Source organism: Syzygium oleosum, unplaced genomic scaffold (assembly GCF_021117445.2).
Source record: "Syzygium oleosum isolate NSW1041296 unplaced genomic scaffold, Sole_v2.1 Sole_v2.03, whole genome shotgun sequence".
Lineage (NCBI taxonomy): Eukaryota > Viridiplantae > Streptophyta > Magnoliopsida > Myrtales > Myrtaceae > Syzygium > Syzygium oleosum.
Window position 1 is genome coordinate 6,638,989 of NW_026607487.1, and position 18,608 is coordinate 6,657,596.

The 18,608-nt window shown below is 41.0% G+C and overlaps 1 protein-coding gene across 1 annotated transcript; it reads right to left on the bottom strand.

Moving 5' to 3' along the window:
• Nucleotides 1-10,249: 10,249 nt before the first annotated feature.
• On the bottom strand, nucleotides 10,250-12,349 carry LOC115687509 (uncharacterized). The gene is made up of 6 exons (XM_030613108.2): nucleotides 12,260-12,349; nucleotides 11,966-12,095; nucleotides 11,702-11,871; nucleotides 11,206-11,497; nucleotides 10,603-10,769; nucleotides 10,250-10,504 (listed from the first exon to the last, which is right to left on the bottom strand). Exons 1-6 carry the CDS (start codon nucleotides 12,288-12,290, stop codon nucleotides 10,347-10,349), a joined length of 948 nt encoding a protein of 315 aa, XP_030468968.1. The 5' UTR covers nucleotides 12,291-12,349; the 3' UTR covers nucleotides 10,250-10,346.
• Between the last annotated feature and the right edge of the window lie 6,259 nt (nucleotides 12,350-18,608).

Genomic DNA, 18,608 nt, shown 5'->3' on the forward strand with positions numbered 1-18,608 from the left:
TCAGTTCACGATCGAATTTCTTTAGTCGCACGAATTTAAATCCCTAATTAGCCCTTCCCTAACGGTTAGTATACCAGGAATGGCCAATTCCGAGCGAGACCTAGCAACAAGTACGTTCATAAAACCACTCATTTCATAAATCCCAAATGGGCAAATTTCGGAATGTCACATGAACTACAAATGATTGGACAGTCTTGGCAAGCATCCAGCAAGCCAAATGCAAAAGGGGGGGGGGGGGGTAATAATATATCGTTCTAATCTTGCACTCCTCAAATGATTCCTACTCCTTACTCATTTATCCTTCGTAGGGTTACCAAGTCATTGGGCCGTAGGTAAGTACCCTTTTTCTTAACGCCAAAAGAAATTCAAATGGAAAATTTTCTTTGCAAAAAAAAAAAGGCAAAGTGAAAAAAAAGAGAAAAAAAGGGTTTTTGACTGGTTTGAGAAAAACCAGCATAAAAGTGCAAATTGTGAAAACAAACTTTTCACAAAAAAATTGACTATCATCCTTATCCTAAAATTGTCTTGACGCTTGATGGATCATTCATTTTGAATCAAAATTCCCTGTGGAGATTAATCAACTCAGGTGATCTCAGTAAAATGAGAGGAAATACGTTGATCATGCTAAGTGAGGAACACTTAGAATGAGAAAAGGCAAGCCATTCCCAAGCACATCCTATAAACACTTTGAGTGCCAAGTGCGGAAAAAATCATGTCTTAGGATGAGAGATTCATTTGCAAGTATCCTTGTTAAGCTCATTTTAGCCTTTAAATGTGAAGAATTCTCAAAATATCCTTGTCAAGAACTACCCCACGCTGGGGGCAAATTTGGAGATTTTGGTTGATACTATTTGGCGAAAAAGATGAGAAAGATTTATTTGCTTTCATTGGTATTAATCTTTTTGTGGTAACTTCAAGTAAATCCTTGTGGAAGCTCGAAACATCCCAAAGTGAAAAAGAGCATTCATTTCTCTACCCAAACACTCACACCCTTTGTTCAGCCAGGTTGAGCATGGATATTCATTTCTAAAGCCCAAGTGGTGATTATCTCCCTACACTAGGGCAAAGCACGTGATTTATCAAGACAATGGGGACTCGTGAGACAATGTGGAAGACATCTTGAAAGTCGTAAAAGCTCAATAAATAAATAAATAAATAATCAAAAGAGCAAAAGTCAAATGAAAACTGGGGGGCATGAAAAAGCAATGTGCCTAGTAAAAGCAAGGCCAATGCCCATTGTAAAAAAAAAAGTGTCAAAAGCAAAATGCCTGCTTGAAAAGAAAATCATTGCAAATGCAAAAGTCATTAGAGAAAAGAGCAAAGTTCTTGTGTTGAAATGATTAACCAATGGACTTTCGAGACAAGCTGGATTTCAAAAGTCAAATGCCTTCGAAAAGATTGAATGATATGGTAATGATGCCATGATAATCACCAACTCTTAAATCTCATTTGAGAATTTCTGAGCCTTTCGAGACTTTCACCGAACCAACATTACAACCCTTTCTCGAAGTCTCTTCTGATTGGGATGATTCAAGTGAAAATAAGGACTTTACAAAGAAGCTGCCGCTTGAAGAAGTGGAGGCAAGATTGTCTTATCTTATCTTGAGGTTTATTGACTTATAAACCTGGCGAAAATGATGATCAATGATTATTTCATTTCTTAGCCGCCAATCCATTGTTGAAACCACGACCAAGCCTGCATTATAGTCCTTATAAAAGACCTCATGGATTGGTCAATGTGTATTTATTGCGAATGATTCTCAAAGCCTTCGACATTGGTAATGAGAGGTGTATTGAGTGATTAGACCATTCCCCCCATTAATGAATGGGATCAAACAGCCTTCTTGAGAGTATGTGAGAAGCCCTTTCAAGCTAAAGAGTTCTTGTTTGGCATTCTTAATGGGCTCTCTTCATGAGTTAGAATCATTTTGACAAAAGACTTTCTCCTAAAAGGAATTTGACGATTAATGACATTTCCCAAGCCCGATGGCAATTTGGTGATATTGAATGATGCCGAATGTTTGCTAGAATATTGAAATCAGCTTGAATTGCTCGTGCAATCAACACTTTCTCCTGACATGTACTGAAATGACAATGATTCTGCCTGGTATGCCTTCGCTACCAAGGAGTTTGTTATGACACATTTTGTTAGATTGTGCAGTGACCGCTTCATAAGCTTTCAAATCGACAAGCGCGGTAAGCCTTAACAGCCCAGAATCATTGCCATATGGCAAATTTCCCCAGTAAAGTTGATGTACAACAAACTTCAACAGTCGCTTGAAGCACTTTCTCTACACGGAGCATTACCATAGCCTGTAACATCTCTTTTGACCTGGTCATTATAGAGATCCTCTACTTTTTGATAGGAAATATTGTTACTTTCAGGGTTTTATCTCTTATGTCGTTCATAGGGTTTTAGTCCCTAGGCAGAATCTTTGATGTTCATAGGGTTTTAGTTCCTAGGCGTCCTTTCAGGATTTTAATCCTTTTACCGTTCATAGGGTTTTAGTCCCTAGACGGAGTCTTTGACGTTCACAGGGTTTTAGTCCCTAGGCGTATTTTCAAGGTTTTATTCCCTCCACTTTAGTCATTCATAGGGTTTTAGTCCCTAGGCGTCCTTTTAGTTTTATTTCGTTAAAAAAAATCAAAATAAAAAAAAATCAATCAAAAAATCAAAATCAAAATTTATAAATAAATAAATCATCTCTCACGCCTTAAGTCGCTACACCATCCCATATCTTTCTTGGGCAAAATATAGGTGCCCTTTTGTCTTCGAATGGAACTTCGTTGAAATTTCCTTCGAAGAGAGACAACTGTTGACACCTAATTTTTTCACCCTCGTTAAATCAATGCTTAAATTGTAAGTGGGCCAAATTAATGTAAAAGAGAGACAATAAGTAAAAAATAATAATAATAATTTAAATTTAAATTTAAATAAAAAAGGGAGGAGGAGGAGGATCAGTCGGGCCAATTTGGTCCTGCCCGATAGGGCCAGCCCCTTTTTTTTTAATAATTATTTTAGCTGTTTGAGCCCGACCCGTTTGTTTTTTTTTTTTCCTTCTTTTTGGGTTTGTTCTTTTTGGCCCACTTTTGGCTTGTTTTTGGCCCGACAGCTCCGGCCCATTTTGGCCTTTTCTCCAGCCACTCAGCCCAGCCCCTCAGCCCTTTCTTCTTCCCCTCACGCTCAGCCAGAGCAGACAACCAGAAGTGACAAGAGGCAGAGCAGACAACCAAAAGTGACAAAGCAAAAGAAAGGGGGTGCATCGGGGAAGGTTCGACAGCGATTCCAGAAGAAGGAAAGTGATGGCTCATCGCTGCATCCTATGCTGGACAAAACCCCAAGAAGACTTGCAGCCGTTTTAGCCAAAAACAGACCTGATTCAATCCCTAGAAGAGGACTGGCTGCTGGCATATCCAGAAACAGAGAAAGCACACTGATCAATAGCGCCTTTGAGCTCGAAATGAAAGGGGAAGGTGACTGGCATGGTTGACCAGCGGAGGCTTTTGATGGTCGAGACAAAAAAAAGACCTATGTTAATTTTAAAAGAGAGAACAGAGAAGGGAAGGAGGCAGAGAGATTGGGGGCAGAGTGATGGCCGTGAGCTTCAAAGAGAGGGAAGGTGCTTGAGAGTTTCGGGATGCTTAGCCATCCTTTATCGTGAGAGGGAACCCGAGAGTGAAATGGAAGAGTGGCGCTCAGTCTCGCCCCATCAGTCCAACTACGTGTTCTCGTCGCACCCCTACGACCTCCGACCGGCATCCCCGACACCTCACTACCCGGCGTGGATATTTCCGAGAGCATTGGAGAGAGTTTTGGAGAGGAGTAGGAAGAGACCGAGAGAGTTCGGGGGGAAAACCTGAGAGCGAAGGCCCCCATCCGCCTGAAAGAGACCTTGAGGTGCCATCGACGAGCCTCTGACCAGCCGCGAACAGGTGAGACCCTCGCACTTCCCCTGTTTCTCCCTTGCCTCTCGGGTCCCGGGCGCACCGAGTCCATTCGGTGATCGCCCGGCCCCATTGACGGAGGCTAACACTTGTTTGACACTGCATGAGCCCGACTTGAGCATTGTATATCGAAAAATGGCCATCAATCTTGTTAAAATCGGCTCTATAGCTCCCTTTTCTAAGCGCCTAGCACCTGTTTGTTAAAATGCCTCAATGAAGCCTTTCAAACTTGAAATGCCAGATCTGTGTGTGTGATTATGTAGCGTTCTATTGCAAACCGCGACCACTGTGTTGCAAAATATGATTTTCTAAAGCTTCACACATCACGTTTGAGCCGAGGAACACCCTGAATCTCGGCCTAAAGTCTTCGCTTGAACTCGTATACCACCCGTTCGATAAAATGTCAAAGTGAGGGTCGAAACTGAAAGAACGTGAAATCAATCCGTAGAACCTTCGATTTGCGTTATGTTTGTCTTAAGACTAATGTTGGATGACTAACTTTGCAACTTCGTGTGATTTTGTGGCATGAAAATCGTTTCCCCGACGTCGGCCATGGATGAGCACATGAGTTGGAGTCGCTGCTCATTCCCGGCGACGCCTTGGTTTGGAGCCCCACCATGTTAGTTTTATATGCTTTACTTTGTGCGTGTATGCTTGTGTGTTCAGGCTTAGCGTCTATTGTTGGGGTCGAATGTTGGATTGTCGGAAAGTGCGGAGATATGGTCATTTTCAGCCACCGGTATCGTCGCCGGAGTGTCGGCTGGCGGTGACGACGTAAGGCCGGCATTGGTCATTGGCGCCGGTGGCTTGAGCCGACGACCGGTGGTGGGCGTCCCCTGGCGTAGTCACGGTGGAAGTTCGCGTGTGGGGGAAGCTCTCGGTGAAGAAGTCCCAGCAAAGGAGGGGACATTCTGGGCACGAAGGCACGAGGAGGAGGAAGACCAGAAGAAAAGCAAAAAAAAAAAATAAGAAAAAGAAAAAGAAACAAAAAATTGCTAAAGGGGGGTCTGGGTTGGTCGGAGAGTCGGGTCAGGCGACCTGGTCCGGAATTCTTATTTTATTAATAAAAATATATATAAAAATATTAAAAATTTCAAAAAAATTCGAAAATGTTTAAAAATCCAAAAATTCTGAAAAAATTAAAAAAACATTGAAAAATTCAGAAAATTTTAAAAAATTAAATTAAAAAAATTCAGAAAAATTCCAAAAAAAATCCGGAGAATCAAAAAATATTATTTGGGCTTTGGAATTGATTTTTCTTGCCCTTTTGTGTGATTAGTGTCATGTTTGATTGCACGTTGCTTGATTCACACACTTTGAATTGCACGTTTAGTTTAACCTCACGGGTGGTTGATTATGCATTATAGGTTCATGTATTGATTGTTGCTTCCCATAGCTGGATTAGGGGTGGAATTTTGAGATTCCTGATTAGTGTGAACAAGTTAGGCGGTGATTGAACAATGTTAGGTACCGAGAGGGCACTAGTTGGTTAATTAGTGTAATCAAGTCCCCGAACCCTTAGAATCTCTGGTTCGTAGAAGTGAAGCAAGTCTCTCATGCTTTACTTGGGTGTCTAATCGACCCACCAAAAAATGATTAGTGACGACTCCTAAATGAAATTGATTTACATGTTAATAACATAAACCTAAGTCGCGAATTAGTATGGGCTTGGGAGAGCTCGAGCTAGATTTAAACTTAGTAATCCATTAGCCAAACCCCTTAGGCGGCGAGAGCCGGTTCGAGGAGGTCGCGACAATTTTAAATGCAGATAACATGTTTTAGTCCTTACGTCCTCAAGTGTAAGGCAATCTTTTGACCAGACCATCCTCTCGATCTTTGGTCGCATCGAACCCGATTCACGAGATCAAAAAGATATATTGTGAGCCTGATATTTATCTATCTAGGAGAGTACTGCCTGTAAGCTCTATCGCTTTATATTATTTTATTTCGCAAATATCGTATGGTGAAAAATAATTTTCTTTCTAAAAAGCTTACATGAAATTTGTAGGGTGTGTATATATGAGAAAACGATGGAACCGGAATGATGATTGCAGAAGATTTGTTGCGAATCCGTTTGTCGGGCTTATGTCAATGCGAGGCCACGGAAGGACCCATGAAGGCCAAAAATTTGATCAGAAATTTCACTTGCAAGTGCAATATGAGAATACGGAGTACGGACAGAGAAACATATAAAATATATATATATATATATATATATATACGTGTGTGTGTGTGTGTGTGTGTGTGTTTGACGACAGATTCAACATAGTAGATATAACATATTCTTCATATAATTTCTCCACGGAAGAGAAAATCCGTGTTCCTCGAGTATGACCTTTTCATTCACTGAAGCCGATTGTTGGACGCTCGCTCTTATAAGAAGGTCAGGACGGTTTCATAACACTCGGCATCCGATGATATACTTAAATGAGAAAAACATCCATATTCAGCATAGTAGATATAACATATTCATCGTATAATTTCTCCTGGGAAGAGAAACGTCGTGTTCCTCAGTATGACCTTTTCATTCACTGAAGCAGATCGCTGTTTGCATCGCTCTTATAAGAAGGTTAGGATGGTTTCATAATACTCGGTGTGCGATGATATACTTAAATTGGAAGAACCGGATGTAGTTTTAAAGTACCGAAAATAAAAGTATTGGGGAGAGAGAGAGGCCAAAACTAGCAAGTAGCATACGGTTAGGTCCCCCACTGTAGATATTAAATGCCATGGGTCCTACATTAAGCTGCTAAACAATGTGGCTCTTGTCCCCTTAAAAAGTTTGTCACTTCATGATCTTGTGGCCCTTTTGTGTGGAAGGACCTTCTGTTTTGGCAATTCAATGTTCACATTTGCCCCACTTGGCTTGAAATTGTTATGGGCTTAGAGAATTTTCCCTTTCCATCCTGCCATAAAGGAATCCCATGCCAGTCGGGGCAATACCTAATCCATAGATCACTATCGATTTCCATCGATTCATCTACTTATGATATGTGCTCGATTTCCATTTGCCGGCAAATTGAGTCCGAATCATTTGGTGGGGAAAAGTATCAAAAAAGTCCTAAAATTATTGCGTTGGTACCAATTTAATACTAAACATTTCGATTGGAAAAATTATCTAAAAAGTCCTAAACCTATTGCACTTTTGTCAATTCAGTCCTAAACTTTTCAAATTTACCAATTGAGTCCTAAACCTTTTTACTTCTTGCCAATTAAGTCCATCCGGCCAATTTTGGCCGCCTAGAGCTAACGTGGACGCCGGCTATCCGGCCAACGCTGATGTGGCAATTTTTAAATATTTTTTTCAATTTTTTTTTAATTTTTTCAAATTTTTTTTTTGCCTTCTTTCCTCTGGTCGGCGAGGTCGACCTCGCCGATCTCTGGCGAAGCTCGCCCCCGCCAGTCACTGGCGAGGGCGAACCTCGCCGGCCCCTAGTTGGGTGAGGTCGCCTCGCCTAGCAAAGGCGAGGTAGACCTCGCCGTCACAACTCAAGCGAGGGAGATGGGTCGCGACAGCATGGTCGACCTTGCCTTTGCTAGGCAAGACTTGCCCTCGCTAGTGGATGGCAGGGGCGAGCTTCGCCAGAGGCCGGCGAAGTTGACCTCGCCGGCCCTCGCCTCTCGCCAGTCGCCGGACTAGCCAGAGGGAAGAAGTCAGAAAAACAAACAAAGAAAAAAATATTTGAAAATTGCCACGTCAGCATTGGCCGGCGCCGGCCGGCAGCCACGTCAGCGCTAGCCGACCAAAATTGGTTGAATGGACTCAATTGGCAAGAAGTGAAAAAGATTTATGACTGAATTGGCAAAAGTGTAATATGTTTAGGACTTTTTGGACAATTTTCCCTATTTTGATTGGACCAATTTAGTTCTAAACTTTTTCAAATTGCAACCAATTTAGTTTATCCGGCCAATTTAAGTTGGGAATTGTGACTTGGACGCCGGCCATTCTACGTATCACGGACGGCGGACATTCGGTCTTTGTACATGTTCTCGAGTGCGAACACGCAAATTGCAATGTTTTATTTGGGCATGACGAAACCTTTTTAGGGGCTTTATTTCAATGTTAAAGGGCCTTCAAGTCGCTATAACTTTTAGTTCATTCGAATGCTAAAGTCGCAATATTTTGTTGACGTACTCTGCTTACAAAAATGAGGGATATGTTAACTGGAAGTCTCAAAACTTGTCACGAAAGTGCATTCTAGTCCTAAAACTTGCAAAAAGTGCAATCAAGTCCTAAAACTTGTCAAATTGATTCAATCGAGTCTTAAAGTTAATACCGTCTAACTTACTAACGAAAAATGCTGATGTGGCATTGACGTGACTTATTTTAATAGTTTCTCTCTCCTACGTGGCGACGGTGTGGCTAAATTATGAAACATAACACTAAAACGATGTCATTTTGGCTTAAATTTGATTTTTAATACTAATTTTATTTAAGCTAAATATTAAAAAAATGATGAGGAGAAGTCAGGCGGGAAGGGCTGCAAGCTTATTTTTAAAATTTTAATTCAAATAAAATATGTATTAAAATAATTATAAGAAAAGCCATGTCATTGCCATGTAGGATAGAAAAAATAATTAAAAAGTCACGTCGGCATTTTTTGTTAGCCAAATCAAACGAATTTAACTTTAGGACTCGATTGAACCAATTTGACAAGTTTTAGAACTTGATTGTACTTTTTGCAAATTTTAAGACTCAAATGCATTTTCTTGATAAATTTTAGGACTTTCAATGAACATATCCCTTATTTTTATAAGCAAGAGTATGCCGACAACTTTAGCATTCGAATTGAATAAAAGTTAGAGCGACTTGAAGGCCTTTGACATTCAAATAAAGCCCCCAAAAAGGTTTCATCGTGCCCAGACAAAACATCACAATTTGCGCACGCGTGCTCGAGAATATGTACAAAGACCAAACTTTTAAAGACAATTCACACAAAGATTATGTCTCTAGAAACATTCTGATGCACAAAACCTTAAGTATTAGGGGTGAGCATGATTCGGATTGGGCCAGTCCAACACCTAACCCAAGGACCAACCCACACAATGTTGGTCCCCAATTTTTGGGACCGAGGACTGATCCTGTTGAGCCTAGGACCGAGGACCGGACCGATCCTATGGGTTCAGTCCGGTTTCAGGGTCAACCCCGGGATCAATTGATTATTTTTTTGTTTCACTTTTTGTATTCCTTGAAAAGACAGACATACTATTTCAAATTATATATCCATCAATAATTGGACATTGAGCAACAAAATTATAAACACCAGTACATAACAACATAAAATTCACACTTGCTAAAAGCAACAAACCAAGAAAACAAACACCTGACATACAATTAAACCATAAGAAGTTCAAAATACGTAATATAAACCATGAATTATATAACTTCATATCTTGTTCATTTTCAAATGATCGCTTAAACTTCCGAACACCTAAAAACAAAATAAACAACACACATAATTAATACTTACCAAATTATAATTGTCCAACTAAGTTGCACTTGTAAGGCGAGCAATGTAAGCGGAGAGGCGAGTGAATAGAGGTGAGCAGCAAGGCGAGTGAGGCAAGCAAAGAGAGGCAAGGGGCGAGGCGAGTGAACATAGGCGAGAAGGCAAGGCGATCGAGCGAGGCAGAGACGAGCGAAAAGGGTTTCTATTTTTTTTGTCGAAGTAGAGCTGGGTTTCTTTATACTTTCTGTTTACATGGCAAATTGAACTGCATAAGAAAGAAGACAATAGAAGAGGAGACGCTAGGGTTCAGAGTAGATAAAAGCATATAATGTATAATATATATTATATATAATATATAATATATACAGGGTTGATCCGAGTTGGACTAACTCTAAACTCTTAGGACCGAGGACCAACCCACACAGTGCAGGGTCCAAGGATCCCAGGACCAAGGACCGACCCAGACCCCCTAGGAACTGGACCAGGACCGGCCAAGTTGGGCCAGTCCAAGGTTGGTCCAGGGTCGACCCTAGACCGATGCTCACCCCTATTAAGCATATTCTAGCAAAATAATAATTTTTGGGGGAGCAAAAACAGTGATTTGATGAGTACCAAGTTCATAATAATTTACATAGTGATACTTAGATGATATTATGAGGAAAGTACAATGATCAGTTGAAGCGATTAGTGAGCCAGACTGTAGTTAAGATTTTGCTGAGTGAATGTATGCTTTGATTCTTATCTTTCGGATCAAGGTCCAAATTCTAATTTTTTCTTTTGAGTCACATGCTAATATCAAGCAAGGATTGGTGACCCAAAGGAAAATGACTGGATGGCATGAGAATCAGCAGGACCCGGAAATAGTCTGTATCATATCATTGCTGTGCTGGTATGAACATATTTACAACGATAATACTGATTGACGGTGGGAATCTTGACAGGATAGCGGCTTCACAGCGCCGCACTTGCCACGCCGAGGACAGTGACCTCTGCGTCGACCACGTAAGTGTCCTTCACCGAATAGTTTGGGTTCAGAGAACGAAGGTTGGCATGCGGAATGAATCTTGCCCAACCGGACTCCTGGTTCAAAGCGCTGAACCAGTGATTACCTGCATGAGAGAGACGGAGAGAGAGAGAGAACACGTTTAAAATGTCAAAAACAAGAATTCGATCGCTCGTAGCTTGTTTTCTTACGAGAAATGGTTACCTTTTCCAGTGTAAGCATTTTCTAGATACTGATTCATGAGGCGCAGCGAGTAGCTTGCAAATACTTTAGTGACAGGAGGAAGGGTGTCCACGTCGGCAGAAACTAAATACACTGAGACGAAACCTCCGAGTCCGCTTCCCTTCCCGTTCGGATAGAGCCGTATTTTCCTGAATGAATGATACGCGCTGATCCATCAATGTATTCTGGTTTTCTACACTTCACAACTTTAATTGAAGAATAAAGTGATTCGCTAGCTTAAATGCCCAATCCCATTCCTTCTCGGAAGGGCAGATGGTACTGAACTTGGTGAGAATTTTTTTTTGTGTCGTCGTAAAAATTTTGGACCGTGATTCCTCCATCTCCGGCAGGAAAAACATGCCTCTGTTGTTGGGTTACAAATGTTGTAATGTCCATGTTTTTAACCTACCAATCAGAAGACTCGTTGGAGCAAACTTTATCAGAAAATTATGAACCAACATTAGTCAAGAAAGTTCATTGTTATCCATGATCAGTATAGCAGCATTTCACAAGCCAAGTGAGCAGAGGAGATAAACATCCAATTTTTTAGCCACATGCCTATATGAAGAACGTCGAGAGCGATACCATTTCTGGTTTCCGGCTATGAATACTGTCGAGTCGTAGAATTCCTTGTTCCATTGTGAGAAGTTAAAGACCCACCACACGTGCTTCTGACTGATTGCGTCCTTTATCATCGACAGGTTCTCTCCTTGGCCGGTGCTCTTTTCCCTCGTGACGAAAACTTCCGCGCCGAACACACAAGTATCGTCCACGAGATATCCGTTCCGCGCATCGTTAAACGTCTTCAGAGGAATGAATTGGTTGAAGCCACATTCGACATTCATCGAGTCAAAGTGCCATTCCTTTCTCATGGCTTCTGCGGGGAGGACAAGAATTATATCAATCAACCAGTCCTCGCTGCTTATTTACCATGAGCATTCATTGCGTAATTGCTTATACCCATTAAGAGTAAACTTACATGGATAAACTCAAACTTAAATGACTCAAAGCATGAATAGGAAATATTGAGGAGTATAAACAGATGAGAAAGTGACGAGATAATATCTGGTTGAAGCTATACCTTGGATTATCAAGTAGTTGTCTTTGTGCTGGTCACGCAGAAAGAATCTAACTAAAGCATGAACTTCCCAACCTGAGGGGAGTGAGCTTGTTTCTGCCATTGACAGGTAAAGCGAGACATGCTCCTTCACATTCTTGCTCTTATTCCCATTTGGGTAAATAACCAGCTTCCTTTGAAAATAAGAAAGAAGAAGAATCACCGTCTAATAAACCCAGAAAGATTGGTTAATAAATTATGTGGATGGGAAAAGTGAAGGATTGTTACCATTTGTAGCCCCCAGCTTGGAAGACCCCCGACTCATACCTGTCCACAGAGTTCATTGAGAGAGATGAGTACGAATGTATTTTGACCACATACTGAGCTGGTGGAGCTGCAGACACCATTCTCTCAACTCCTGCAAATGAAACACAAGGCAAAAGATTGATGACCGTCAAGCACATTTTCAATGTTCATTTGTACAAATTGCGCGCGCTCGATAGAGAGAGAGAGAGAGAGAGAGAGAGAGAGAGAGAGAGAGAGAGAGAGAGAGAGAAGAGAGAGAGAGAGAGAGTGACATACCCTGGAGATCATCAAATGCAGGATTAGCCATTTGCAAAGTAAAGAGACTGATGAGAGGATCCGTGAAATTTATTGGCTTATATATAACATTTCATATGCATTTGTTGCTAGCCTTTTTGAAGTTGCTTTGCAGCACCGCTATACTTTGCTTAAAGATGAGTTTCTTTTTCGTTCTAGGGATAGTATCCAGTCCTTGCCCTGATTCCACTGAAGAACCGTGAAAGCAAAAACACTAGCAAGGAAAAGAAAGTTCCGATCCTTGCCCTGATTTCCCTGCTTGCTTGTCATGGCATGAACATACATAAAAATGAGATATTTGGTAAGTGCATTTGCACATCAAAAAGATAAGTACACCACAAGTACTAATTATTTCTCAAAATGCAGTCAAGTCATGAAACTTCCAATAACACAATCAAGTCCTGGAATTCATGAATATCGTAAAATCAAATGGCTCTTTAAGATCCTTGTTTAAGGTGATGGTAAAATTTAACGTGACGGCTTTTATTTTTACTCAAAACTTTTACAGGTAACGATTAATTTTTTCAAAACTAAGTGGATTCAACTCAACATAAAGTGTGCTGCTATATCCGATCGAATATAAAATGTGCGTTTGTTTCGCAGAAAATGAATAATCTGGAAAAAATATATATATTTTAAAAATAATCACTTGTATCGCTTACAAAAATGAATTTACGAAAAATATTTTCATTGTCTAAGAAAATGTTTAAACATATATCATTGACGAAAACTCAAAGATTTTCATTGACTTTACATGCGTTCATTTTTCGGAAATTTTTTTTTCAGATTATTCATTTTTTGCGAAACAAACGGTGTCCAAGTGTGTGTTTATGCCTTTTAACCACAGAAGAATTGGTAATTCTCTGGCCAAAAGAAAAAGGTATAGGTAATTTCATGTTTTCAGTTGAAGGATCCTCTGCAACTCTCAAGCGAAAAACTACCGTAAGGGGCACAATTTTTATGTTTCAACATCGCCAACGAATCTAGTTGGGATGGTTTTCTGAATGACAACGATGTGAACCGACGCCGTATTTTCTTGTGCTGGTCTGGTTGTGGCGAGTAAAACCTTATCGGGTGCAAGGAGGCCCCAACTCCCCAGTACTGCGTAAGTCTGAATTGACAATGCGAGAAGGAGGATTCGAACTCGGCACCCGAAGGTAGAGTCGAAACATCAGCTCCCCACAAATATCGATTCGGGGATCCCAAGTGGGATCCTGGCCAATTGGCCAAGACGCCAGTGGTTTAGATGGAATGATTTGATAGAGGCTAAATTATCATAGAGAAAATGCAAATGAATCCATAGTAAATGGAATTGCTTAGGTTGATCTCAAAAGCAAACCCATAGTAATCATATCAAGCTGGCTGACATGACTTTGGCACTAAGATAATTAGGAATTCACTATTTTAATGTCAAAATTAAATTATCTGATCTTGTTTTTTTATTAAAATGAAATTAAGGTCAACTCAATTTTGTCAAGTTCATGTCGGGATCAATAAAGAGATTTTTAGATGCTCTCGAAAGATCACGCCTATACATGGCCAAGGGCAAAGCACAAGATATTATGCATGTCATTGTCAAACTAAGTCCACCGGCTCCATACCCCATTGCTGGCAACCCCATCCGTTACGACCAATGCTAAAGTTACAATGAAATTAAAACTGAGAATATTAAAAGAACATAGAGATTTACGTAGAAAATCCTTGCGAGAAAAGTCACGGGGGAGAAGTAAATCCGCTATAGAAATTCAAGGATTACAAAAGTTAGCTCGAAAAACCTTAAAACTTTTTTTGTCTCTACTTCTCAAATTTAATAATTTGAGAAAACAATATTTATACCTAATCTATAGATCGCCGTGGATTTCCATCGATCCATCTACTTATGATACATGCTCGATTTCAATGTGTTGGCTAATTCAGTCCGAACCATTTGGTGATGTGACATTCTGAATTTCAACCCACTTTCGGGATTTATGAAATGATATTATCATCAATGCACTTTCTATTATATCTCACTCGGAATTGGCCATTCTTGAGAATACTAACCATTAAGGAATGGCTAGTTAGGATTTTGGTACACACAACCCAAGAACTCGAACCTGGATCGACACTTCGACTATAAGGATTGACGAGGGGATATTTTGGGCCATTATAGGCCAATCCAAGAATGATTATGGAACAATTTAACAATGTTATACAATTGAGTCACGGGTGATTCCGTTTAATCGTTGTATGCATTCCGAACGTTCCAAAATCAATTTCTAACAATCATGTCATTCGGAACTAGTGATTGACTCTCGTAATTATATGACAACTGAAGTCACCATAGCTCGAGTAAACTTAAACGTGGATTGATATCAAATCAACCACGGGTCGACACGCGTAAACCCTAAAAGCCGCTCGTTAGTTTGAGATACACGAAAGTCGCGTTTGATCGATTTTGGCCACGAATTGGAATCCGAACTTGGGTATAGAACTTTCAAGGATATCAAAATTATTATATTGGACGACGCCGCGTTAAGCTCACTTTATTATCGGTTTGCTCAGAAATTCTCGAAAAAGTGAAAATTGGCTTGGAAATTGGAAAAGACGATTTTACTCCTGTGTGTTCTAGAGTTTATTTGTTGAGTGGAAGGACATAATGATCTTTTTACCCTAGTGGCCGAAATTCCCTCTCTTGGATAGCTTTGCCCTTGCTTTTTTTTGATTAATTACAAAAATGCCATTCTAGAAGCCTTTTGTCAAGATGCATTCCTAGCCTTTGGATTTTTCTTGGGCATCAAGGACTCATCCAAGCCATCCATTTGAGAGATATGTTCAGCTCACTCTCTCTCTCCTCACTTTTTCCTTGCTCTCTCTCCCTCTCTCTTCATTTTTCTCTCTCTCTCTCCCTCTCCCTTGACCGAGACACCCACCACCACCGTCCACCACCTACCAGCACCTCACGCCACCACCCTGGACCACCGTGAGCTGCCCCCAAGCCGCCGTTCACACCCAAAGCAGCCGCCGTTCACCGGATCGCCATTTGGGCCGCCGCCGTTCGCCGGAGCTCTTGGCTTGGCCGGGACTGGTGCTGCTGGTTTTGGCTTAGTTCTTAGCTTAAATTAGTGGTAAGTAACTCCCTAAACCTTGATTAGGTTAGTAGGTTACCAATGGATAGTGTTTAGGGGTTGTTAGGGTAATTTAGGGGTTATGGTAGATGCTGAATTAAGGATTTGTTGGTGGCTGGATTTGATGATTATATGGTTGATCTGAATTTTAAGATAGGTAGATTATGTGACTTGAGCTTGAGCATATGTTTAATGTTGCTAATTGTGCTTAATTTGGCTAATTATGTTTGTTTATTGGTTGTTTTAATTAAATTCGTGGGTTAGTCTTGTGGCTGCAATAATCATGTGGTAGTGGCTGAATTGGATGATTTGGACATTGATCATATGGCCCCCATTGATTCTAGATTGGTTAATGTTAATTTTAGGGCTTAATTAACATGATTATGTGCTAATTTTGATCGCACGGTTTAAATTAAATTAGGATGTGATAAAATTTGATCATATGGCTTATTAGAGATTTGAAGTTGATTGTGTGGCTTTGATTGACCATCGCATGGCTAATTAGTCGATTATGTGCCGATTAAATGTTTAATGACGATCGTGTGGTGGATTAGTTGTTTAATGCCGATCGCATGATTAAATTGTTTAATCGTATGGTTAATTTATTTAATCATGGCTGAGTAGTTGACTATGGCTTGATCGTGTGGTTGGAATGACGATTTCGTGGCCTAGAATGAAGATCGTATGGTTGAAATTGATATTTCATGGTTGATCTTGCACTTGATGAATAATCGTAGGATTTTAAAAGTGGATCGTGTGGTTAATTATGGCTATTGTTGGCTTAACATGGCATATCGTGATCATATATTGATGTTTGATACGAAAACGAGTGCGATTCATGGCATATTTATTCGTAGTAAATTGCACGTCATAAACACTTGCATTGGCTAATTAAGGAAGATTAAAATTGGCAATGCGTGGTTGTTTACGTGTATAGCCATGGTGAATTCCGTCCAAGACGAGTTCTAGACGATGCCCGGGGGAAGTTCGGATGCTGTCTGGTACCCAACTTATCGTGGGGGGGGGGGGGGGGGGGTTTCGATCCTAGACATTGCCGATCGCGGTGGAGGCCGGATCGATGCTCCTAAATGGAATGCCGTCCGATACCCGACTTGTTGGGGGGTTCGATCCTGGACGTTGCCATGCCCAAAGTAGTAGGGTGATGCTTGGCTATGCCGGAAGACCGGCTGGAGTTCGGTGTGACCTTGGTGGGTCGTTAATAATCTGGACAACTTCAAGTGTTATGTGCATATGGCATGCTTTGCGCTTGATTATGGGATAAAATCGTGAGGCACGATATAGGACAGGTCGAAGTGATTTCATCTTATAATCGAGACTCGTGTGAATGATTGAGTATGTCTGGATTATTATTATTGTTGTTATGCATATTGATAGTATGCCATGGTTGTGATGCAATTCGAGACTTTGCATAGTATGTAGTACCATTGTTCGTTTGATAGGAACTTACCCTATTGGTTAGAATTGCATGATTAGGGTGCTAGAGGTACGTATTGCCCTAGTCAAGACTTAGGCAGTTTACTTATTGAGATTTTATCTCATTCTCCGTTGTTAAACATTTCAGTCCCTCGACCTTGATTATGACTGAGCCTCCGCTACGTTTCGAGGTACCAACGGAAATGGAGCATTGGGTGACTGAGTACCCAGCTGGTGAGAATAGGGAGTATCAGAAGTATGAGAGTACAATTTGGGTAGATGATTGTGAGCAGTACTTGACAGCTCACAAGTATATGGGATGGTTTCTGAGGAATGGAGCTCAGACTTTTGGTCCTCTCCGGGAATTTGATATTCCCCCTGACGATGGTTTAGGAGAGTGGGATCTTATGGAGATTGTTCCCTCTGATGGAGTTGTTGTTAATCCTGAGTCCGAACCGATGGTTACGGAACCCCAGGCGTGGTCCGACGAGTCAGACCCTGAACCGGAGCCTTTGCCGCCTGGTTCTTATAGCGAGGCATCTGACCCGACTTCGCCAGGAGCGCCGCCAGGATGCTGTGGAGGTTTTTGATAGGGTTAGAAATTCCTATCTTTTTGGAGCTCCTCTTTTGAATAGAGTAGTGGAGCAGATCGACCACCCTATCCCTTTTTGAGTATGCGTAGTCTGAGTTTGTGGCCTTTAGGAAGGCTTCTATATGTTTTGGCTGTATGTGACATTAAGTTTATAAAATGGTTTGTTGGTTTGTTGAATGGAGTGTTCATTTGGCTTCCGCGTATATTCTCTTATTCGATGGTAATGGGTCGGCGATGAATCCTGGGAGTCGCATTCTCAACGACCGCGGCGGGATGTTACGTGTTTGTAAGGTACGGGGCGTGACAGGTGAGAAGAAAGTCGCCACCGATTGGTGATTTATCTCTTTTTCTTCATTCAAGGTGATAAATGTCTGCCTTTAAATGGAATGAATGTGATCGAGAGATAAGTTATTAGCATCATGGAGCGGTAGCCGCGGCAAATATGATGAGAATGTCACGCAATTGCAGGTCATGTCTAAGTACTGACTTCAGAATATGTTCTTGAGAAATACTTAGATGGCGTGTAAGTTTGAAAATCAATTTAAATAATAATTTGACTTAATAATCTTATTAGGACTTATGATCTTTTCTTCATACAACTTTGCCCAAAATAGTTGTTGAATCGAAAACTACCAATTTTTTTTGGTAATTTTAAGATTTAGTTTTGTGTATTTTTAGTTAAATACACAGTACTTGTAAAGAAACTACCAAATACATACTTGAGTTTTCATCACCACCCGACACACAACTTTCATACCTCCGTGGTACTAAAATGACGAAAATACCCTTCATCTCCGAAAAGTTCTAGACAAAATCCACACACTTAAACTCTCAACGTAAGTCCCCCTCCCCATTGCCGGTCTCGGATCGCCCCTCCAACATTACTCCCATCGTGGTGGCCATGGCCGCGAGCTCGTATCGGGGTTCGACTCTGCTGTTTCGCGAGAAATTGTGTGATGGATATAAACTATGTCGTCGTCGTGGCGGAAGGAGGAAGAAGAAGGCATGTTCTAACGATTTCAAGCTCGAACCAAGTCTAAGCACGAGCAGAAGACGCGTTGTCTTGGGCAGAGGCGCGAACGCATTGCCATCCCTCTCCCAAGCCCAATATTGCGGACGCACCGCCATCCCTCTCAAGGCTTTGTTCTCATCACAGCGGAAGCTTGTGTGAAACGCGTTACACAATATAGGCCACCCA